The 24,289-nt window shown below is 45.4% G+C and overlaps 1 protein-coding gene across 2 annotated transcripts in view; it reads left to right on the forward strand.

The window, feature by feature from the left end:
• LOC117888079 (OX-2 membrane glycoprotein-like) overlaps positions 1-24,289 on the forward strand; it is a 59,164-nt gene that overhangs the window by 18,547 nt on the left and 16,328 nt on the right. For both annotated transcript variants that reach the window (XM_034791157.1, XM_034791167.1), the window contains 4 exons: positions 8,464-8,545; positions 9,555-9,881; positions 10,542-10,814; positions 18,106-18,216. In XM_034791157.1, coding sequence (XP_034647048.1) covers positions 8,464-8,545; positions 9,555-9,881; positions 10,542-10,814; positions 18,106-18,216 — 793 coding nt within the window. The remainder of the gene's footprint in view (positions 1-8,463; positions 8,546-9,554; positions 9,882-10,541; positions 10,815-18,105; positions 18,217-24,289) is intronic.

Below are 24,289 nucleotides of genomic sequence, written 5' to 3' on the forward strand. Positions count from 1 at the left end.
TGGCTGAATTATGGTCGGATTATGATCCACTAGTTGAATGTGGATGGTATTTGCTGTTTGGCAAATTCCTTATTCAGTTGTGTCATTGCTGGTAGATTCTAGTTTTATGGTTTTATTCCATGTGATGGAAAACCTTGGTCTAAGTTCAACCCTGGTATAACTGTTCTTCTCCATAGAGTTACATCAGGGATGAATTTAGCCCATTTGAAGCATAAAGACAGATTGTTCAAATCTGTATCCATCTGACTTAGCTGTGTTTATTTTAAAACTTGTATTTATTTTATATTGTGAGCTACAGCCTATGGCTAAAAGGCTATATTAATTAACCAGTTACTGATAGATTGTTCATTACTGTGTGTGGCTGTGCGCTACCATTTCCTCTAAAGATTTATTTGGGAAATGGAAAGAAGTTCTGTTTTTAAATTGCAGTCGCCTCCCCAAGAACAGAAGTGATAACAGGACACAGGAAATAACTTACAATTAACTCTGTTTTCCAGTGCTTTCCTTGAATCTTGCTGAAAGCTCATAACTCTGAGTATTTACTTTCTTCACAGAAATTGTTCTCAGAAACAGTCAGTCGGTTTGGCTGATGTTGGTAATCCTTGTTGCACACTAGGAATATTGAAAAAGCAGTTTGGTTACTCTTGATTTCAGTTTAAATAACTAAAAGACACCTAACCTGGGCTCTAGGCACCATAACATACCACTTCATACAATTAAATCTCAGCAGCACTTGTACAGGAAGCCAGCCAGCCTACTAGCCACACACACAAAAACTTCTTTTCTGCCCCTTCATCATTCTAGGAAGTGTACCTTCAGCCCTCTTCATGTCTGGTGAAAGAAATATCTTTTGGAATGCTTGGAAGGTTACCAAATTTCAATCTATTTTGGGCAGAGGAATGAAGCAAGTTCCAGAATCCTAGCACCCTCATAGAGAATGTCCTGCTAGCTGGCACCTCCATTTTTTAGTGAAGGGAATCCAGTTCGAGTGCCGTTGCGGCATAGGAGCTGATTTTTTTTTATTTTTCTCCACTGCCCTGAGGCCCCATCCCCACTCTGCCCCCTCCCATGAAACCCCACCCTCACTCCGCCTTTTCCCACCCCTCTTCTGCCCTCCACTTGCTGCTCTCTATGCTCCCCCAAGCCCCTCCAGGCACCAAACAGCTGATTGGCAGCCCCACCAAACAACTGATCTGTGATGCTGGTGCAGTGCTGCTGAACATCTGTGGTTGGTGAGTGCTGAGTACCCACTGTTTTTTTTTTTTCAGTGGGTGCTTCAGCCCCGGAGCACCCATAGGTTGGCACCTATGCCCTGCGAGAGAACGGATGTGGCAGTATGATTCAGGGTGCAAGAGGTGATCCTTCAGCTAGTCCAGGTCCAGGCCATTTAGGTCTTTGGTGGTCATAACCAACACCTTAAATTCCACCCAGAAACCAACAGGCAGCCAATGCAGATCCCAGAGACCTGGTGACATATGTTCTCAGTGAAATAACTGCCTTAATAAAAAAGCAGCGACATTCTGCACCAGCTTCAGCATCTGAATGGTTTTAAGGTGTAGCCCCACAGAGTGCTTAGCACCAGTCTAATCTTGAGGTAACAAAAGCATGGGTACAGTGGTACGGCCCACATCCATTGGGAAAGGTTGCAACTGTCTAGCCAGATGCAGATGATAAAAATCTGACTGAATTATTACTGTAATATAATCATAACACAGAAGTTGGAAGTGTCTAAAATCACCCCCAAGTTGTGAATCTCACTAGCTAGGGCTGGTCAAAAATTTTATATCAACAGTGATTTTCACTGGAAAATTGCGATTTTGACAAAATAAAATTGTTTCACAAAAAGTGGTTGTTTCCTGTGGAAAACTTCCATTTTTTTATGAAATATTGAACACATGAAAACAAAAATGTTCCAATTTAAAGTTGCACCACCATGCTTTATGGGAGTGCTGATTTGGGTGCTTTATGCTTCTCTCTTTTCTATTGCCAGGGCTATCAGGATGCACCTTGATCAACTATGTTGTACCCTCTCCCTTCACCAAGAGGTAGCAAGTGGTGCATCATGGAAAATGTAGTCCAACCACAGAGGCCAGCCCCTAGAAGAGAACAGGAGCATAAGTCACCCAAACTACAATTCCTATAAGGCACTGCAATGCTATTTTTTTCAATAGAAATGTTTGTTTCAGCTGAAATACTTCATTTTTTAGTATTTTGCCAAAATGTTGAAATTTTTCCCAAGGGCTGGGCTGGGGGGGAAAGCTATTTTCTCACCAGCTCTTCTGGTAACTACTACTAGTTATTCCTAGCAGCTAACTGGAGTGCTATTACCTCCACCATTTCCTCTGATTCCCCTAACTGAGCAGCCTCACTTCAGTATTGTTTGGGTTGAGCTTCAGCCAGCTCACTCTCATATATACCCCAGTCTCATTTAGACACTGGCTGAAGTACCGAGTTGCATCATCTGGGTCTGACGAGGTGGAGTCATAGAGCTGGGTGCTTTCAGTATACTGAAAACACTGTACCCCATGCCTTCTTGCTGACCTCCTTAACACCCCCCTATACATTTCGAACAGGGGGGATGATGGAATGGCACCATGCGACACCCCATTTCTGACTCTCCGAGAAGAGGAATGATTGCCCACATCTATCCATTGTGAACTCTGAGAGAAAAGAACAAAGACATTGAAGAGCAACCCCTTCCACTCCTGTTGGGGCCACTAGGTGAGTTGTCAACCCTTGTGATCAATCAGGCAGCTGATGTATCTAATAATACTAGTGTGGACACCTGATCTTCATCCATTGCTAGGAAGAGATCATCCACCAGCACAGTCTCTGTGCCAAAGCAAGGTCCACATCAGATTGACAAGAGTCAAAGAGATCTAGGGCATCTAGTTACTGAGAGGTTTTTTTTTCCCACAACCTTCTCCACAATCTACCCAAAAAGAGGTGATACGATCCTGATAGATGATTGGCAAGATAGTCAACATCAAATTATGACTTCTTGAGCAAAGGTTGCACTTATGTTTCCTTCAAAGCAATCAACTCCCTGCCCCCTCTCTCTGAGAGGCATTGACAATCTCCACAAGCAACAGATCCAGCGTTTCTCCACTGGTCTTCACCAGCCAGGAAGCACATGGATCTAAAACACAGGTTGTGGGATAAAGCTCTTTCAACATTTCAGTCAGTACCTCAGTGTTACGTTCCCCTGGTGTTATCTGGACCAGTGATCTGCTAGGTCACTCCAATCCTTGACTCTGGGAGCCAGCCTTACCCTGCTCTGCTGTGAGAACCCCCACTCCTGGGCTGTTCACGCACAGCCTCTAGCATGTAAGCTGCTTGGATTGTGCAACTGAATGACACTAGCCAATATCTCCAGTGCCAGACACAACCCTAGGAACCTCCATCTTGCGGTGTCCAGTTATGCCCGCTGGACGCTGCAAGCTTATATGAGTTTGTCAATTTAACAAAGAAATTGATATATACCAGGCTTGTTATCCCAAGGGGAGTCTCTGACATGCTTCAAACCAAATGAACTGCTTTGGGTGGAATAAACAAATAAATGTATTAACCTACAAAAGATAGAGTTTAAGTGATTATAAGTCAAAGCACCACAAGTCAGATTTGGTCAAATGAAATAAAAGCAAAACATATTCTAAGCTAATCTTAACACTTTTAGTGCCCTTACAAACTTAGGTGCTTCTCACCACAGACTGGCTGGTTGCCCTTCAGCCAGGTTCTCCCCTTTGATCAGCGCTTAAGTCCGTTGGTGGTGGTGTCTGTACATGGAGGTGGAAGAGAGAGGAAGAGCATCACAAACATCTTTCCCTTTTATCATGTCCTTTCTTCCCTCTTGGCTTTGTCCCCACACTTCCAGGCCAGGTGAGCATTACTTCATCGTAGACCCTAACTGACCAAGGGAAGGGGGGTGACTCACTCGAGAGTCCAACAGATCCTTTGTTGCTGCCTAGGCCAGTGTCCTTTGTTCCTGTGAGGTGGGGATGGTTTGTCCCATACGTGCCCTGATAAGGTGTGAACTGTGCCCCTCTGTTCCTGGAGAGTTTTGCCTGGGCTTGTTTTAAGCCATGAGGACACATTTTCAGCCTCATAACTATATGCATGAAATTACAACCTATAACATTACTATAACAACAATGCTCAGTGCATCATGAGCCTTCCGAAGACACCCGACATGACAAACTTTGCATTGGATACAACACAATCAGATTATAAGGATAAACATGGGGGTGCAGGGTGTTCCCCCGAGATACAGAGTGTCACACTTAGTGAGCATTACCAGCTGAAGATCTAGCAAACAAGACTAGGACTTTATTCCCTCGAGACCTTGCTTGGTCACCATGGAAACAGAGAGCCCATCTCTAAGTTGACCAATCTTGTCCATATAATAACAAATAGTTTTCTCACAGTAAGAGGAACCCAGCTAGCTACTAAGATGAGACCATTAGAATTTATCAGACATTCTGTCGTCCAAAACAAATGTGCTGTCTGAGATTTTGAAGATGCTATGTTGGAGGAAAATACAAAGGATTTTGTTTTCTTTCTCTTCTGAATGTGGCAGATTATTTGTCAACCGAAGTGATCTGTGAGAAACAAGACAGTGAAGAGCGTGCCTAGGGATGGAGGATAAAAAGTATTATAGGATATGTCAATACTCTAATAAGGGGTCCCAGAGCCCAAACTCCAGCCCAAGCCCAGATCTCTACACTGCAATTTTATAGCCCCACAACCCTAGCCCTGTGAGTCTGAGTCAGGTGACACAAGCCAGCCACAGGTGTTTTATTGCAGTGTAGACATACCCTTAATGTTCTACTAAACCACCCAGGCAGTGGTCTGTCTGTGGAATAAAATTCTCACTCAGAGTGTTCTGGAATATTTCTGGCTACATTAATTTCTGAGGGCAGACCTGCCTGATCCGTCAAAGGCCATGGTCCTCTTGGCACCCAGGAAACCCTAAACTGCCTTAGAAGATTTAAAATCTGCATGCAGATTGAAGTCACTGAGAACAACTGAATCAAATGCCACCATAGTGAGGAATGTTATTACTAAGTGACTTGGCAGTGCATCAAGGCAAGCTGAATTTAACCAGGAACTAGATGTTTTACATCATCTCCTTACAAATGCATCATTGACTATATGCATTACATGATTTATTAAATAGAATGCATGTGTTTGGAGAGTACCCTGATGGGCAGGTATTATTATTATTTATTATTAACAATAATAAGAAATAGTGGCTTATGGGTTTTTTTGTTGTTAAGCCCTAAGGGCTGATTGCATGGCAGCAGGACTCTGGGTTCAAGGAGAGATTTTTTTCAGTGATCAGGTGTCCTGGGAAACAGCTATTTTCTTAGGTACCTTTCCTCTCATTCTCTGTCTGTCTGTCAGTCTTTATCTTTTTCCTACTATCTCACTGGAGGGCACTTCTTATTTTTACTATGTCTCTTGTGTTTCCATGGACAATGCAAGAATTTTGTTTTTCTCCTGAGTAATGCTCCACTTCTTATTGTTCTTGTCACATCTGTTTCCTTCTCTGCTCCTGAAACGCAAACCCTTGCCTTGGGTGAGGTCACTCTCCAGAAAAGTGTTTTTCTTTATCGTTGTCAAGTGTTCCCCACCCCACATTAATTTAATGTCCCTTTGTGAGCCAAGGAGGCTGAGAGGGGGTAGCTGTCACAGTGACAGTAAATGAATTAGAAGCTGTGTGCATAAGATGAAAGGCCCAGGACACAGTAGTATTTTGTTGGGATTCAGAGATGGAATGTTACTAATGAGGATGTCGTAATAAAATGTCTTCTGTTTATGTTGAATGCCTTTTCTTGGGAGCTTGGTGGTGGCATAGCAGGTCCACATAGCAAGAAGAAGGTGAAAAACTTTCACAGTACATATGCCGTCTGGTGAAACTACTACATAAGGCACTGGTAAAGAAGGGAATGATCAGGTGAGGATGGAGCAAGTACTGAAGGGTGCTTTGTCCTGGCAACCTGATAGCCCTGAAGCTGCAGCTTTCTGATTCACTTTGGAATCCCCCCTCCTTCTCCAGACTGGTACGGGATATCAGGGAAGAGGAGGATCAACTGGCTGCTCGGGAAGCTGGCCGCATACCTGCAGCTTCTGTATGCACTCTTACCGCTGTGGCTCCTCATGATGAAATAGCTGACCTAAAGAAGGGCCTGCTGTGTCTAACTGAGCAAGTTAATCAGCTACTCCAGCTGAATACTCTAGTGGAAAACCTGACAGATTCCGTCAGTTACAAAGGAGGGATGCCCTTCTGAGAACCAATGATGCAGTGGCTGATATTACCACCCGTCGTTCAAGAGGCTATGTGGAAACTACTTGTAGAAGTGACTTCTTCTGCTACAAGTGTGGGGAGAATGGTCACACAAAACAAGACTGTGAAGCGGAAGAAGATTTACAGAAAGTCGCCCGCAAGCTTATCCAAGCCAGAAAGAATTCGGAAAACTTCAGAGAAGCCCAGTGAAGGAGTGAACTGGGGCATCAAGGAAGGTACGCTCCACTAGGTGTCACCAACAGATTGCTAGTAGCTGAAGGGATTTGCCCCTAGGACTGGTCAGTCCAGCTCCCATTGTCCCTGTTCAAGTAGAAGGCATTTATGCTCATGCCCCTCTGGACACTGGTTCGCCGGTCACCATGCTATATAAAATATTTTGCGACACCCACCTTCGTCACTTGCCTATCCAGCCCTGAGATAATTTGGAAATCTGGTGGTTGAGTAATCAAAAATACCCATATGAGGGATACTTGTCCATTCAAATTGAATTCCCACAGTCCATTCTGGGAGTTCCCGAGAAGCTGGACACTTTAGTCCTAGTATGCCCAGACCCCTGTGTCAAGAGTAATGTCTCAATCTTGGTTGGAACCAACACCAGTCTGCTCCGGTGATTTTTCAAAGTATGCAAGGAAACCATGGGGGAACAATACATCAATACCTTCCCTATCACCCTAACATACGTGAAGCCTATAAATGCTTCCAAGGAGAATCTCTTTGTTTCTGATGAGGATGCCAATAGGTACGGCAGTGTGTGGTACTCACAGAAAAGAACTGTCCACATACCACCCGGTGGCACCCCTCAAGTGACTAAGATCCCTAAGTTTCCTGTTCAGCCTACAGGTCAGTTGTTGTTATTGGAAACACCAGAGGTAATGTCTCTACCTGGAGGATTTGTGGTCAGGCCTGAGGTGCAAGCGGCTACGGTAGTGTCTACTAGAAGGATCACAGTTACTGTTAGAAATGTATCTGTTCACAAAGTGATCATTCGGCGTGGGACAGTGATTGCCCAGTTGTTCCCAGTTGATGTACTACCTCAGATGCATATTGTAGCAGTCAAGAGCAACACTTATGACTTGACACCTGATTGTTTTGATTTTGGAGATTCCCCTATCCGTCTAACTGACTCTCAACCTTTTCGAGAATGATCCCGTTGCCTGGCCCCAGCTGATGTGGAAGTTGTTCAGAAACACTTACGTGATTTGATGGCCACTGGAATAATTTCTTAGTCACGAAGCCCGTATGCCTCTCCAATTGTTGTAGTGAGGAAGAAGAATGGATCTGACAGAATGTGTGTAGCTTATAGAACTCTAAATAAGCTCACTGTACCAGACCAATTTTCAATGCCAAGGATTGAGGATGTCCTTAACTGCTTAGATGGAAGTAAATGGTTTACTGTATTAGATCTTCTCAGTGGATATTCTCAAATACCTGTGAATAAGGTGGATAAAGAGGGAACTGCTTTTATGTGTCCACTTGGATGTTACCAATTTGAGAGGATGCCCCCACAGCATTTGTGGGGCTCCTGCTACCTTTCAAAGATTAATGGTGTGAACAGTTGGAGACATGAATCTCCTGGAGGTCCCTGTCTACTTGGATGACCTAATTGTTTTCCATGTATATAGGTGCTGGGTGCACAAACATGATTTACACGAGAAAATGCCTATTTTACATACAGTGCATGTGCAAAGGTTTTTGTGGCGCAATTGGCGGGTAGTATCGAACCAGGGATCTCTGGAGCTTAGTGCATGAGCCTCTACCACATGAGCTGTTAGCTAAGGCTGTAGAGCGGACTTACTAATTGCTCTCTCTTTAAGTGGTCTCAGTGCCACTAGATGGGACAGAACATCACACCCAGAAGGTGTGTGAGTTACACATCCTTAGAGCTTGTTTGAAATTCTAGCTCTAAATGTGGAACTTTGGGGGTGGGCGGGAGGAAAGAGATTTAACTTCAGGTAACTTTCCAGCTCCTACACCACAATCACATTTGGTAGTGTAATGGAGCCTTTAGAATGGACTTTCTCTGCAGTTTGCAAATGTGTTCCTGTCACATCCAAGAGCGGTCTTGTCATGGCTCCAAAAATGGGAGCATTATCATTGGAAATATATCTACTGTTAAGCCCATAACTTCATGTATCAAATTTCTCTTGCATCTCCAGATGAAAGAACAGCTCAGTTCTCAGATGACTTACCAAGGTCTGATGTTGAGTGTGGTCTTTATCATGCTCTGCAGGACAGAAGGTAAGGCCAATGGAATTTCCTCTCAGATTTCTACAAGGAGTGTGGGGGCTGGTCTCTGATTCCTGAGGCTCCATCAGTGAAGTGAAGTGACACCTCGCTGGGTCCTCTAAGACAGAGATTCTTAAACTGGGGGACACGGAATGTATTCTGGGAGCTGGCTGCCTTCAGAGCTGGGCTGCCGGAGAGCAGTGGCTGCTGGTCGGGCACCCAGCTCTGAAGGCAGCAACGCCAACGCTAGCAGCACAGAAGTAAGCATGCCATGGCATGGTATTTCCAACCCAAGATGGAATGGCTCTTCTCCAAAAAAAAACAAACAAACAGGTGCAGCCATCACACCAGTAACAACAGTGTGATGCCAGTAAGCAGTATCTCACTTAAAATTTGCATTACTATATACTTAAATGGCTCTGTTTGAATCAATGCCTTAATGTTTTTACTATTTAGTGAGAGTTGCATGTGGATTTTTTTTATCAGTATGTGTACTTGTGTGGCAGGGGTGGGGCATAAACTACTACAGACAGAAGGAAGGGGGACACAAGCAAATAACTTTGTGAACCACTGGTCTCAGAAACCAGTTAATCTAAGTCTCCCTCTTTTTCTGTGTGCATAGATAATTTAATGGATTCTTTCTCCATCTGATTCTGTGGGAATGGCTTTGGGTCTCTCTTGCTATCCAGTCTTCCTCGCTATCCAGTCTTCCTCTAACCTCTTATTAGAAAAAAAAATCTGTTGGGAGAACAGAAGCCGTATGTGGATTTAATCAAGTGGAGGTAGGTGTTTAGAGGGGTTGGTAAGGAGGTGCAGTAAGTGGCTTTCCCTTTTTGATGGTCTAATAAAGATGGAGGCCAAGGACCTCAGCTGGTGTAAACCAACAATGCTCCATTGAGGTCAATAGAATAGCCCCATTTTACACCTGCCAGTTATCTGGCCCAGAAAGTCAGCAAGAGATTTCTAAGCATGAGCGAAGGTGATATTTGTCTATTTCATATATTGTTTTATATCACTACAGCAGACACAGTGACACAGAAAAACGTGGTGAAGGTGGGTGGCAACGGGACCTTGAGCTGCTTCCTGAAGGAGTCACATGACGTTCTGCAAGTTACATGGCAGAAGAAAAATACTGGAGTGAATGAAAATTTGGCCACATACAGTGTATCTAAAGGAGTAAATATTGTTGAAAAATATCGAGGTCGATTAAATTTCACACGCCTGTCACTAAATGATACGACCATTACCCTCTGGAGAGTTAGAATCCAGGATGACGGATGTTACGCATGCATCTTTAATACCTTTCCCACAGGAGCCATCGTACAAGACTCCTGCTTGACTGTCTATGGTGAGGTTCTCTGTGGGGCAAAATCTCTAAAGGGAAGGGAAGGTGTTTTCTATCAGCAGCATTAGCTCGCAGCATTCACTGGTCAGTTGCATCAAGGACTCCAGCACTGGGAACTTCCCAACAGCAGTACCAGGTCTGTATTAGCTGGAACTGCGTTAGAAGAATACCCTAGCTATCACTGCTAGAGGGACTCCAGCAATGTGAGCTGCCTCTCTGCAGGCCCATGTTACTGCATGTGGAGACTCTCACTGTGAGCATTCTTACTTTAAGAACAGAGCGTCCTCTGAGTGCCAGCTAAAACTCATGGAGGGAGAACTTCCTCCCTGCAGGGTCTTCCCAGACATGGCTAGGACTCGGGCTGCGTGAGCCTCCTCACTGCACATCACTATTGGTAGCAGCTAGGAGAACATTGTCAAGCGGCCACATGATTTATCTCTTGGTAGAAACCCTCAATTCTGGGGTCATAAAAGAAGTTAACGCCTCCATGATAGTTCCCTTCAATATAAGGGAACAAGGGAATAGGGAATGAATCATTGCAAGGGCCTGGGGTGGGGGACTTGTTTGTATTCCTTCCCTCAGGTTGCCTCAGAATGCAATGAGGTACATTGGTTTCGATGCTATTCCATTTGGTCAAAAGCTCCTTGTGTTTATGTGTTTCAGAGCAGCTGAGAGGATCTCTCCATTATGTCGTCTCTGAAGGTAACCTGACAGCCACTTGTTCTGCTAATGCCTGGCCTCGTCCTGTGATCTCCTGGATTGTGCCAAAAGCTGAGAGTGAAAAGACAGAAGAGGTGGTCACGCACCCCAATGGAACAGTGTCCGTCATCAGCAAACTCTATGTCAACAGTTCTACAAGCCTGGCAGGCCAATTGCTGATCTGCAGAGTACGGCACATGGAGGAAGACAGAGATTACAGCGTGAAAGTGAAAGAGGGTCAGTGAGTGATATATACGACCAGTGTTAATGTCCTCTTGGCTGCAAGATTTTGTACTAGCATATCTTCAGCCCCATTTTTGGATGGGGGAGATAACGAGAAACAGACTTCCAAGAAAGAGGAGAGGAAAGTGTTTGTGTTGTGGGGAGGGAGAAAGAGAGAGGATCCTATTCTGAGTTCAGCACTGCATTGGGGTTTGGTGCAGGGGACAGCAGTCTATCACTATGTGCTCTGAGGATTGGGAGTGGGGTCGGAATTAGAGACGTCTGTATGCTTTCTGGGACAAGGCCCCATGGTTCCTGTGGCAAACCCATGCCTCGGGCTGAAAATTCTATGTAGGGTTTTTATTGACTTAAATATGAGAATGAATAATTCAGTCAGTATGATATCACTTGTTGTTTATTTTAATAATGAATTCAGTTAAGTGCTCTCTGCCCTAAAATTTTCAGTGTAACACCAACTTTTTTTTTTTTACTATCAACACAACAATGTAAAAGTTATCAGTAGAGACTGGTGTTTTGGGTAGCCGGGAGGGGGACACTTGAGGCTCAATTTTTATAGGTATTTTTAGATTTATCACTTTACTATTTAAGCACATCACAATGCTAATTAATTTGTCCTGCCACCATCCTGATGACGTAGATAAATATTATTAGCCCAGTTGTTAGAGAGAGGATACGGAAGCATTAAAAAATTAAGGGCTGAATACTCAAAAGGAGCGAGGCTCCTTCCATTGATTAATTTCCACTGATTTAAATAGAAATTAGGAGCCTGATTCCTTTTGAGCACTCGTCTTCAGTTACTTGTCCAGATCACACAAGAATCCTGTAACAGAAATAGTAATGAAACCCACATGGCCCGAATTACAGTATATTTGGTGCCTTGACTGTTAGACAATCATTCCGGTTTTATAGCACCTGGGAAGGCATGCAAGGCAGTTTGGGACTGTGGATCGAATCCATTAGGCTGTATGATTTTTAATGATCTTTTTAGCACAAATGGTTAACAAACAGGACTGGTCAAAATTTTCCACCAAAAATTGGATTTTTAATATTTTTATTGAAAAAATGAAAATTTTAATTTCATCTGGAATTGAACCATTGGTTTCTGTTTTTGAAAAGTGGTGAAAATTTCAGTTTTGAAAAGAAAACAATGTTAGTTTGGTTTTTTAATTGTTTTTGTTGAAAAATCAAAAAGGTTCTTGAAATCGAACTGTTTTTGTAAAATGTGTCAATTTGGACAAACCTGCAATTTTTCAAAGAAAAACAATTTCCGATGAAAAAATTCAACCAGCTCTTATTGACACTACGGACATTTTTGGCTTGATCCAATTCTCATTTAAGTCAGTGAGAGTCTTTCCATTAACTTAGATGAGAATTGGATCAAGCCCTTAAATTGTCGTCATTGGGGTTCTGGTGCTAATTCCACCTTGAGATGAAGGAAAGCAGTTTACATGTCTTTGAACTATTGTTTAAGCCTGCTTGCAAGCATCATTACATGCACTCAATTCATATTTTGAAGGTTAATTTAATCTTTGCAACTACAATAGAAATTTTAAATAAGAAATGCATGTTTCTTTTATAAATGAAAACTTGGAATCTGGAATACAGTTTGCAGTAAGGGGGACTTGTTGGGTAGGATTCTTCAAAAAATATTGTGGCTTCTGAATACACAAGGCCCTGCTTATTTATCTACCAATCATCATGACAGAGATGGAGAGACAGTAAGTTTTCTTTGCTGAGAATGATTCTGGTTACACCTTGTTAGCTTGACGAAATGTTTTCTGATTTCCCAGAGGATGTGGAAACAGAATAGGGGGGAAATAAGTGGTGAAGATGGGCACCACAGGTATTTTGACAAGTGTGTTGTCAAAGATAAATTTACTCAGCCAATTTCTGCTCTGAAGAACTCTAGTGATGACCTAAATAGAAATTGGAAAGAGCTCACCATCGCCCGGTTCCCTATTACGCCCTCTACACTTTCTCAGGTTATGTCTACACTACGAAATTAGGTCGAATTTATAGAAGCAGGTTTTATAGAAATCGTTTTTATACAGTCGATTGTGTGTGTCCCCACATAAAATGCTCTAAGTGCATTAAGTCGGCGGACCGCGTCCACAGTACCGAGGCTAGCGTCGACTTCCGGAGAGTTGCACTGTGGGTAGCTATCCCACAGTTCCTGCAGTCTCCGCCGCCTGCTGGAATTCTGGGTTGAGATCCCAATGCCTGATGATGCAAAAACAGTGTCGTGGGGGGTTCTGGGTACATGTCATCAGGCCCCTCCCCCTCTATCAGAGCAACGGCAGACAATCGATTTGTGCCTTTTTACCTGGGTTACCTGTACAGACGACGTACCACGGCAAGCATGGAGCCCACTCAGCTCAGCTCACCATCACCATATGTCATCTGGGTGCCAGCAGACATGGTATTGCATTGCTACACAGCAGCAGCTCCTTGCCTTTTGGCAGCAGATACTGTATTACGACTGGTATCCATCATCGTCATACTCCTCAGTGAGTTCGGTCAGAGGCGCCTGGGCTGACATGTTCTGTCTCCTGGAGACTCAGTCTTGCCGGCAGTCCTATTGCACCATCTTGACGATGATGGCTAGCAGTCGTAATGCACCATTTTCTGCCAAGCACCCAGAAGATGTCGATGGCTATCAGTCATGCTGCACTGTCTGCTGCCAGCTTAAGATGTAAAAGATAGATGGACCAGATTTGTTCTGTATTAATTTGCTTCCCGCTCCCTCCGTGAAATCAACGGCCTGCTAAACCCAGGGTTTTGAGTTCAATCTTTGGGGGGAGCATTCTGTGTGACAGTTGTTTGTGTTTCTCCCTGATGCACAGCCACCTTTGCTGATTTTAATTCCCTGTAAGCCATGTCACCACTCGCCCCTCCCTCCCTCCGTCAGACAATAGTTTTGTGCCTTTTTTCAGCCCAGTCGCCATAGCACTAAGATCATGGAGCCCGCTCAGATCACCGTGGCAATTATGAGCACTATGAACACCACGCGCATTGTCCTGGAGTATTTGCAGAGCCAGAACATGCCAAAGCAAAAACAGGCGAGGAGGCGATTGCAGCACGGTGACGAGAGTGATGAAGAAATTGACATGGACATAGACCTCTCCCGAAGTACGGGCCCCAGCAATGTGCAAATCATGGTGTTACTGGGGCAGATTCATGCCATGGAATGCCGATTCTGGGCCCAGGAAACAAGCACAGACTGGTGGGACCATATCGTGTTGTGGGTGTGGGACGATTCCCAGTGGCTGCGAAACTTTAGCATGTGTAAGGGCACTTTCATGGAACTTTATGACTTGCTTTCCCCTGCCCTGAAGCACCAGAATACCAGGATGAGAGCAGCCCTCACAGTTGAGAAGCGAGTGGCGATAGCCCTGTGGAAGCTTGCAATGCCAGACAGCTACCGGTCAGTCGGGAATCAATTTGGAGTGGGCAAATCTACTGTGGGGGCTGCTGTGATCCAAGTAGCCAACGCAATCAAAAACCTGCTGATATCAAGGGTAGTGACTCTGGGAAACGTGCAGGTCATAGTGGATGGCTTTGCTGCAATGGGATTCCCTAACTGTGGTGGGGCGATAGACGGAACCCATATCCCTATCTTCTCACCGGAGCACCAAGCCACCGAGTACATAAACCGAAAAGGGTACTTTTCAATGCTGCTGCAAGCCCTGGTGGATCACAAGGGACGTTTCACTAACATCAACGTGGGATGGCCGGGAAAGGTACATGATGCTCGCGTCTTCAGGAACTCTGGTCTGTTTCAAAAGCTGGAGGAAGGGACTTTCTTCCTGGATCAGAAAATAACTGTTGGGGATGTTGAAATGCCTATAGTTATCCTTGGGGACCCAGCCTACCCCTTAATGCCATGGCTCATGAAGCCATACACAGGCAGCCTGGACAGGAGTCAGGAGCTGTTCAACTACAGGGTGAGCAAGTGCAGAATGGTGGTAGAATGTGCATTTGGCCGTTTAAAAGGTCGCTGGCGATCGTTACTGACTCGCTCAGACCTCAGCCAAACCAATCTCCCCATTGTTATTTCTGCTTGCTTTGTGCTCCACAATCTCTGTGAAAGTAAGGGGGAGACCTTTATGGCGAGGTGGGAGGCTGAGGCAAATCGCCTGGCTGCTGATTACACGCAGCCAGAGACCAGGGCAGTTAGAAGAGTACAGCAGGGCGCGGTGCACATCAGAGAAGCTTTGAAAACCAGTTTTGTGACTGGCCAGGCTACGGTGTGAAAGTTCTACTAGTTTCTCCTTGATGAACCCGTCCCCCCTGCCCCCCGGTTCACTCTACTTCCCTGTAAGCTAACCACCCTACCCTCCCCCCTTCGAGCACCGCTTGCAGAGGCAATAAAGTCATCGTTACTTCACATTCATGCATTCTTTATTAATTCATCACACAACTAGGGGGATAACTGCCAAGGTAGCCGGGAGGGGTGGGGGAGGAGGGAAGGACAAGGACACACTGCAGTTTAAAACTTTAACTCTTATTGGAGGCCAGCCTTCTGATGCTTGGGCAATCATCTGGGGTGGAGTGGCTGGGTGGCCGGAGGCCCTCCCCCCACTGAGTTCTTGGGCATCTGGGTGAAGAGGCTATAGAACTTGGGGAGGAGGGCTGTTGGTTACACAGGGGCTGTAGAGGCGGTCTCTGCTTCTGCTGCCTTTCCTGCAGCTCAACCATACACTGGAGCATATCAGTTTGATGCTCCAGCAGCCGGAGCATTGACTCTTGCCTTCTGTCAGCAAGCTGATGCCACGTATCCTCTTCAGCCCGCCACTTGCTCTCTTCAGCCCGTGATTCAGCCCGCCACCTCTCCTCTTTCATATTGTGCTTTTCTGCACTCTGACATTGACTGCCTCCATGCATTCTGCTGTGCTCTGTCAGCGTGGGAGGACATCTGGCGCTCCGAGAACATATCATCCCGAGTCTGCCGTTTTCTCCTTCTAATCTTCACTAGCCTCTGCGAAGGAGAAACATTTGCAGCTGGTGGAGGAGAAGGGAGAGGTGGTTAAAAAAGACACATTTTAGAGAACAACGGGTACACTCTTTCACGTTAAATTTTGCTGTTCACATTACACAGCACATGTGCTTTTGTTACAAGGTCGCGTTTTTCCTCTTATATTGAGGGCCTGCCGGTTTGGTGTGAGAGATCACTCACGCAGTGCCAGGCAACAGAATTCGGCTTGCAGGCAGCCATGGTAAGCCACAGTCTTTTGGATTTTTTAACCTTCGTAACATGTGGGAATGGTTTCAAACAGCAGCGCCCTCATTTCCCATACCAAGCACCCGTTGGGTTGGCCATTTAAAATGGGTTTGCAATGTAAAAGGAGGGGCTGCAGTTTCCGGGTTAACATGCAGCACAAACCCAACTAACCCCCTTCCCCCCCCACACACCCAATTCTCTGGGATGATCACTTCACCCCTCCCCACCACCGCGTGGCTAACAGCGGGGAATATTTCTGTTCAGCCAAGCAGAAACGGGCACCTCTGAATGTCCCCTTAATAAAATCACCCGATTTCAACCAGGTGACCGTGAATGATATCACTCTCCTGAGGATAACAAAGAGAAATAAGGAATGGATGTTGTCTGCATGCCAGCAAACACCGGGACCATACACTGCCATGCTTTGTTATGCAATGATTCCAGACTATGTGCTACTGGCCTGGCATGGTAAAGTGTCCTACCATGGCGGACGGGATAAGGCAGCCCTCCCCAGAAACCTTTTGCAAAGGCTTTGGGAGTACATCAAGGAGAGCTTTCTGGAGATGTCCCTGGAGGATTTCCGCTCCATCCCCATACACGTTAACAGACTTTTCCAATAGCTGTACTCGCCGCAATTGCCCGGACAAATTAATCATTAAACATGCTTGCTTTTAAACCATGTGTAATATTTACAAAGGTACACTCAACAGAGGTCCCTTGTGAGCCCTCAGGGTCTGGGAGCACGCCTTGGGTGAGTTCGGGGGTTACTGGTTCCAGGTCCAGGGTGATAAACATATCCTGGCTGTTGGGGAAACTGGTTTCTCCGCTTCCTTGCTGTGAGCTATCTTCATTGTCGTCTTCATCATCTTCCTCGTACCCCGAACCCGCTTCACTGTTGCGTGATTCTCCATTGATGGAGTCAAAGCACAGGGTTGGGGTAGTGGTGGCTGCACCCCCTAGCAGGGTAGGCTTTAGGCCAATTCCACCAATTCCCCCGAATTGGGCCCCGCACCTAATAGGGCCCCATGCCCAGTGGCAGGGCTGCCCAGAGTGGGGGGAAAGTGGCAGAGAATCCCTTCCCTGGCTAGAGGCGCCTTTTTAATCTTTACTCACCCGGCGGCGCTCCGGGTCTTTGGCGGCACTTTGGCGGTGGGTCTTTCAGTGCCGCCGAAGACCCGGAGCGAGTGAAGGACCCGCCACCAAAGACTAGGATCATGGCCCGGGGAGTACAAGCCCCACTTGTTTTTTTTTTTTTTTTTTTTTTTAGTCATCCCTGTCGGGGCCCCGTCGAAACTGTTCGAATCGGGCCCTGCACTTCCTAAAGCCGGCCCTGCCCCCTAGCATGGCATGCAGCTCCATGTAGAAGTGGCCTGTCTGCGGCTCTGCCCCGGACCTTCCGTTTGCCTCTCTGGCTTTGTGGTAGGCTTGCCTTAGCTCCTTAATTTTCATGCGGCACTGCTGTGCGTCCCTGTTATGGCCCCTGTCCTTCATGGCCTTTGAGACTTTTTCTAATATTTTGCCATTTTGTTTACTGCTACAGAGTTCAGCTAGCACTGATTCATCTCCCCGTATGGCAAGCAGATCCCGTACCTCCCGTTCGGTCCATGCTGGAGCTCTTTTGCGATCCTGGGACTCCATCATGGTTACCTGTGCTGATGAGCTCTGCCTGGTCACAGATGCTCTCCACGCTGGGCAAACAGGAAATTAAATTCAAAAGTTCGCAGGGCTTTTCCTGTCTACCTGGTCAGTGCATCTGAGTTGAGAGTGCTGTCCAGAGCGGTCACAATGAAGCACTCTGGGATAGCTCCTGGAGGCCAATACCGTCAAATTCCATCCACACTACCCCAAATCCAACCCAGAAAGGCCGGTTTCAGTGCTAATCCCCTCGTCGGAGGTGGAGTAAAGAAACCGGTTTAAAAGGCCCTTTAAGTAGAAAAAAAGGCTTCGTCATGTGGATGTGTCCAGGCTTCATTCGATTTAACGCTGCTAAATTCGACCTAAACTCATAGTGTAGACCAGGCCTCATGTATCTGAAGTTCCTTTGTTTGATTTTATTTCCCACAGGCAGGTGGTTTTCAGTTCCTTGGTTGCTGACCTCAGTGACCCTACTCGTAGTGTTCGTTGGGTTGGTTCTGACTGTGGTGTGCTGCAGAAGACGCAGGAAAAAGCAAAGCGGTGAGTCACTCTTTCAAGTGGAAACCAATAGCTGATTGATTGTGTGGATTCCATACAGGTGGTATTAAGCACTTGTAAAATGGCAGTTGCACAGGAGAAATTTTGCCTGCTGAGGTGTATGTGGTAGTACCATATGAGACAGGTACATTTGCTAGTGTTATTTCCAAGTTTATTAGAGGTTGCTTCAGTTTCTTATAATTTTGGAAGCTATTTGTCTGAGATTCTTTTGGAGAGGATAATACACTACTGCATATCATTTCAGTTAACTCCAGATTAGCAGTTAGGTTAAAGTCACAGCAAAGCATAATGTCTAATCTCACTTTCAGAGTTATGACTGCGCAGATCAGGTACCCTTCCCGTCTCTATTGGCTTTACAGGGTTTCACACAGGAGTCCAATCAAAGTCTCCTCAGGGAGGATTTTCAGGAAGGAAACAGCTGACTTTTTCACCCATTTGTAAACAATGACCCCACTCACAGACCCCATCAGAAGAAGGGATCTCACCTGATCACAGTGCTTTTTTGCATTTTAAAGAGACAGCAGTAGGATAGGATGGAAGAGTTACTGAGTGTCTTTGTAGGTGGATTAAGGAGGAGCTGGCCTACAAGGCTGCTCCCTAAAGCTGATACAGAGAGAAATGGACCATCCCAGTTACCTCATGCATGTGATAACCTGACAAGGGATTGGTAGCAGGTCAACAGGCCTTAATTAACTCTAGTCCAGGTAAGCAAATAGCACAGAAGAGGCAGGGAGGGTGGGGAAGGGAGAGGTAGAACCTTTTAAGGGAGAGAGCTGTGCATGGAGGGAGCATCACACTGAGCTCTCGGAATCATGGGGAGAAATTCTTAGGACTTGGTTGTAGAAGAGGTCAGACTAGTTGATGATAATTATGTTTCTGGCCTTAAAACCCATTAATTTGTTAATGCACTTCCAAACTTTTCCATGCTTTCAAACCAAACACACATGCTGAATATTCAGAGGCTTGTTTTGCACTGATATTTTGACTTATCATCATGAAGAACTTTCCTGGAACCAAGACTCCATAATATTTACTTTGAGTGATTCTATAATTGCTGCTGGTACATTGGCTGCATAAATCACAACCATCTGGATGAGTACTTCACTGAGGAGAAAGTTTTCAAAAATGAAACCAGTTGGATTTTAACTACTGATCAGATTCCCTAATATAGTCTTTTCACTGATGCAGAACACACACAATCTTGTTATGGTCCCATAAAGAATGAAAAGCAAAGAAACTCCCCTACCCAATTTAAACTGTATCATTCTCTAAATCCCAGCCCTTTGCAACAAGATGGACAAGAGGGAGTCTTGGTGAGAGATGATTCTGGCGTCCATTGTTCTGTTCAGGTTTTGTACATTATCTCTCGTGCAAAGAATTCACAAGCAAAATCTATTTCTGTTTGATAAGTGCAGGCAAGTGCTATGTTGTGGTGGCTATGGGCATTCCCTCCTAAGGTTAAATTCCCTCTGCTTCACACTCTAATCAATTAATTTAATCTCCCAAATAAACACAATAATACTTCAAAGGAAAATTCAATTTTTCTTCTCCCCCTCTGCCAGTAAAACATGGACAGACTTTGCCAGGGGAAACATTTTTAAATGCTGCTTTTGTAAAACTTTTATTGAAAATCTCACTTTCTTGGAATCTCTCTGGCTAAAGACCCGTAGTCACCACAAACTTCTCATGCCCTGGTGTTATCATAACGTCACAAACAGGACATTTTTCAGATTAAACACAGGAGTTATTCCATTGTTAGTCATAATCTAATTTAAATCTGCAAAGAAAAGCCAGGAGAACTGCCAAGTTTCTGGCTGCTCTGCTCACGTTACACTCCCACTCCAGACCAGGGCGAGACCGAACATTCCCTTCTTCCTTGGGTAACACAGAAACTTTACCACTTCTGGGTGTTACAGGGAATGGAGGGCGGACGTGATGCTGGGTGTGGCAGACAAGAGGTTAGGGAGATTGTGATGTGGAGAAGGAGGGCCAGAGAGGAGCGGTGCTCTGGTGAATCCCATGGCTCATCAGAGAGGATTTAAACTACTTTCGACGTCTCCGACTCAAATAATATTTCCAACACCCCTCTGAACAACATACTAACCCACAGAATCCTTCCTACCAGCACTACAAAAAGAAGGATTCTGCTTGGACTCATCCTGAAGGTTGAAACAACAGACTGGACTTCTACATAGATTGCTTCCATCGATGTGCACGGGCTGAAATTGTAGAAAAGCAGCATCACTTGCCCCATGACCTCAGCCGTGCTGAACATAATGCCATCAAAAGCCTCAGGAACAACTCTTACATCATAATCAAAAAGGCTGACAAAGGAGGTGCTGTCATCATCATGAATAAGTTGGCATATGACACAAGAGGCTGCTAGGCAGCTCCCCAACTCCACATTCTACAGGCCATTATCCTCTGATCCCAGTGAGGATTACCAAAAGAAACTACACCATCTGCTCCAGAAACTCCCTGAAAAAGCACAGGAACAGATCTGTACAGACACATGCCTAGAGCCCCAACCAGGGGTATTCTATTTGCTACCCAAGATCCATAAACCTGGAAATCCTGGATGCCCCATCATCTCGGGCATTGGCACCCTAACAGTAGGATTGTCTGGCTATGTGGATTCTCTCCTCACCAGCACTCCCAGCTATCTTCGAGACACCACTGACTTCTTGAGGATGCTACAGTCCATCAGTGAACTTCCAGAAAACACCATCCTGGCCACTATGGATGTAGAAGCCCTGTACACCAACATTCCACACAAAGATGGACTACAAGCTATCAGGAACAGTATCCCCAATAATGTCACGGCAAACCTGGTGGCTGAACTTTGTGACTTTGTCCTCACTATTTCACATTTGGGGACAATATATACGTTCAAGTCAGCAGCACTGCTATGGGTATCTGCATGGCCCCACAGAATGCCAACATTTTTATGGCTGACTTAGAACAACGCTTCCTTAGCTCTCGCCCCTTAACATTCCTACTCTGCTTTCGCTACATTGATGACATCTTCATCATCTGGACCCATGGAAAAGAAGTCCTTGAGGAATTCCACCATGATTTCAGCAATTTCCATATTACCATCAACTTCAGCCTGGACCAATCCACACAAGCGGTCAATTTCCTGGACACTACTGTGCTAATAAGCGATGGTCACATAAACACCACCCTATACCAGAAACCTAATGACCGCTTGTCAAGGTTCCTTCCCCATTCTGAACTTTAGGGTACAGAGGTGGAGACCTGCATGAAAACCTCTAAACTGAATTACCAGCTTAGATCTGGTTTTGCTGCCACCACTCCCAAATATTAACTCCCTTCCCTGGGTAGTCTTGAGAGACTTCTCCACCAATTTCCTGGTGAACACCGATCCAGACCCTTGGATCTTAAAACAAGGAGAAATTAACCATTCCCCCTCCTTTCCCCCACCAATTCCTAGTGAGTCCAGATCCAATCCCCTTGGATCTTAAAACAAGGACAAATCAATCAGGTTCTTAAAAAGAAGGCTTTTAATTAAAGAAAGAAAGAGGTTAAAAATCATCTCTGTAAAATCAGGATGGAAAATAACTTTACAGGGTAATCAGATTCAAAGAGCCCAGAGGAACCCCCTCTAGCCTTAAGTTCAAAGTTACAGCAAACAGAGGTAAACCCTATAGCAAAAAGGAACATTTACAAGTTGAGAAAACAAAGATAAACCTAACACACCTTGCCTGGCTGTTACTTACAAGTTTGAAATATGAGAGACTTGTTCAGAAAGATTTGGAGAGCATGGATTGATGTCCGGTCCCTCTTAGTTCCAAGAGCAAACAACCCCCAAAACAAAGAGCACAAACAAAAGCCTTCCCCCCACCAAGTTTTGAAAGTATCTTGTCCCCTTATTGGTCCTTTGGGTCAGGTGTCAGCCAGGTTACCTGAGCTTCTTAACCCTTTACAGGTAAAAGGATTTTGATGTCTCTGGCCAGGAGGGATTTTATAGTATTGTATACAGGAGGGCTGTTACCCTTCCCTTTATAGTTATGACACCGCTATACTTACCACGTGCCTCCAGCATCCATCCAGGACACACCACACGATCCATTGTCTACAGCCAAGCTCTAAAATACAACCGCATTTGCTCCAATCCCTCAGACACAGACAAACACCTACAAGATCTCTATCAAGTATTCTTAAAACTATAATACCCACCTGCTGAAGTGAAAAAACAGATTGACAGAGCCAGAAGAGGACCCAGAAGTCACCTACTACAGGACAGGCCCAACAAAGAAAATAACAGAACGCCACTAGCCATTACCTTCAGCCCCCAACTGAAACCTCTCCTGCGCATCATCAGAGATCTACAACCTATCCTGAAAGACAATCTCTCACTCTCACAGATCTTGGGAGACAGACCAGTCCTCACTTACCGACAGCCCCCCAACCTGAAGCAAATACTCACCAGCAACCACACACCACAAAACAAAAACACTAACCCAGGAACCTATCCTTGCAACAAAGCCCGATGCCAACTCTGTCCACATATCTATTCAAGTGACACCATCATAGGACCTAATCACATCAGCCACGCCATCAGGGGCTCATTCATCTGCACATCTACCAATGTGATATGTGCCAGCAATGCCCCTCTGCCATGTACATTGGCCAAACCGGACAGTCTCTACACAAAAGAATAAATGGACTCAAATCTGACATCAGGAATTTTGATTCAAAAACCAGTAGGAAAACACTTCAACCTCTCTGGTCACACAGTAACAGACTTAAAGGTGGCAATTTTGCAACAGAAAAGCTTCAAAAACACTCCAATGAGAAACTGCTGAACTGGAATTCATTTGCAAACTAGATACCATTAACTTGGGCTTGAATAGAGACTGGGAGTGGCTGGGTCATTACACCTATTTAATCTATTTCCCCATGTTAAGTATCCTCACACCTTCTTGTCAACTGTCCGAAATGGGTCATCTTGATTATCACTACAAAAGTTTTTTTTTTCTCCTGCTGATAATAGCTCATCTTAATTAATTAGCCTCTTAGGGTATGTCTACACTACAAAATTAGGTCAATTTAACAGAAGTCAATTTTTTTAGAAATCGATTTGATAGTTGATTGTGTGTGTCCCCACTAAGCGCATTAAGTCGGCGGTGTGCGTCCAAAGTACCGAGGCTAGCGTCAATTTTGGAGTGTTGCACTGTGGTAGCTATCCCACAGTTCCCGCAGTCTCCGCCGCCCATTGGAATTCTGGATTGAGCTCCCAATGCCTGATGGGGCAAAAACATTGTCATGGGTGGTTTTGGGTACATGTTGTCAGGCCCCCCTCCCTTTCCCTCTCCCTCCGTGAAAGCAACGGCAAAAAATTGTTTCTTGCCTTTTTTCCTGGGTTACCCATGCAGACGACATACCACAGCAAGCATGGAGCCCGCTCAGCTCACTGTCACCGTATGTCTCCTGGGTGCTGCTGGCAGACACAGTACTGCAGTGCTACACAGCAGCATCCCCTTGCCTTGCCTTGTGGATGGCAGACGGTACAATACAACTGCTAGCCATTGTTGTCGTCCCGTGGGTGCTCCTGGCCAACCTCGATTAGGTTGGTCGGGGGCGCCTGGGCAGACATAGGTGCTCCTGGCTGGCCTCGGTGAGGTCGGTCGGGGGTGCCTGGACAAAAATGGGAATGACTCCAGATCATTCTCTTCTTTAAGTTTTGTCTAATGCAGATTCAGTCCTGCCTGAAATATCATGCCAGCTGGAGGCTTCTGCCTCGGGCTGCTCTCCCAGTCGGCAGCACCGTGCGGTCACGCCTACCCCTTGCTCTCATGGCTCATGAAGCCTGGACAGTAGTAAGGAGCAGTTCAACTATAGACTGAGCAAGTGCATAATGGTGGTAGAATGTGCCTTTGGACATTTAAAAGCTCGCTGGCTAACTCACTCGGTTAAACCTCAGCAAAACCAATATTCCCATCATTATTACTGCTTGCTGAGTGCTCCAGAATATCTGTGAGAGTAAGGGGGAGATGTTTATGGTGGGGAGGGAGGTTGAGGCAAATCGCCT

The sequence above is a fragment of the Trachemys scripta genome, chromosome 1, assembly GCF_013100865.1.
Source record: "Trachemys scripta elegans isolate TJP31775 chromosome 1, CAS_Tse_1.0, whole genome shotgun sequence".
Taxonomy (NCBI): domain Eukaryota; kingdom Metazoa; phylum Chordata; order Testudines; family Emydidae; genus Trachemys; species Trachemys scripta.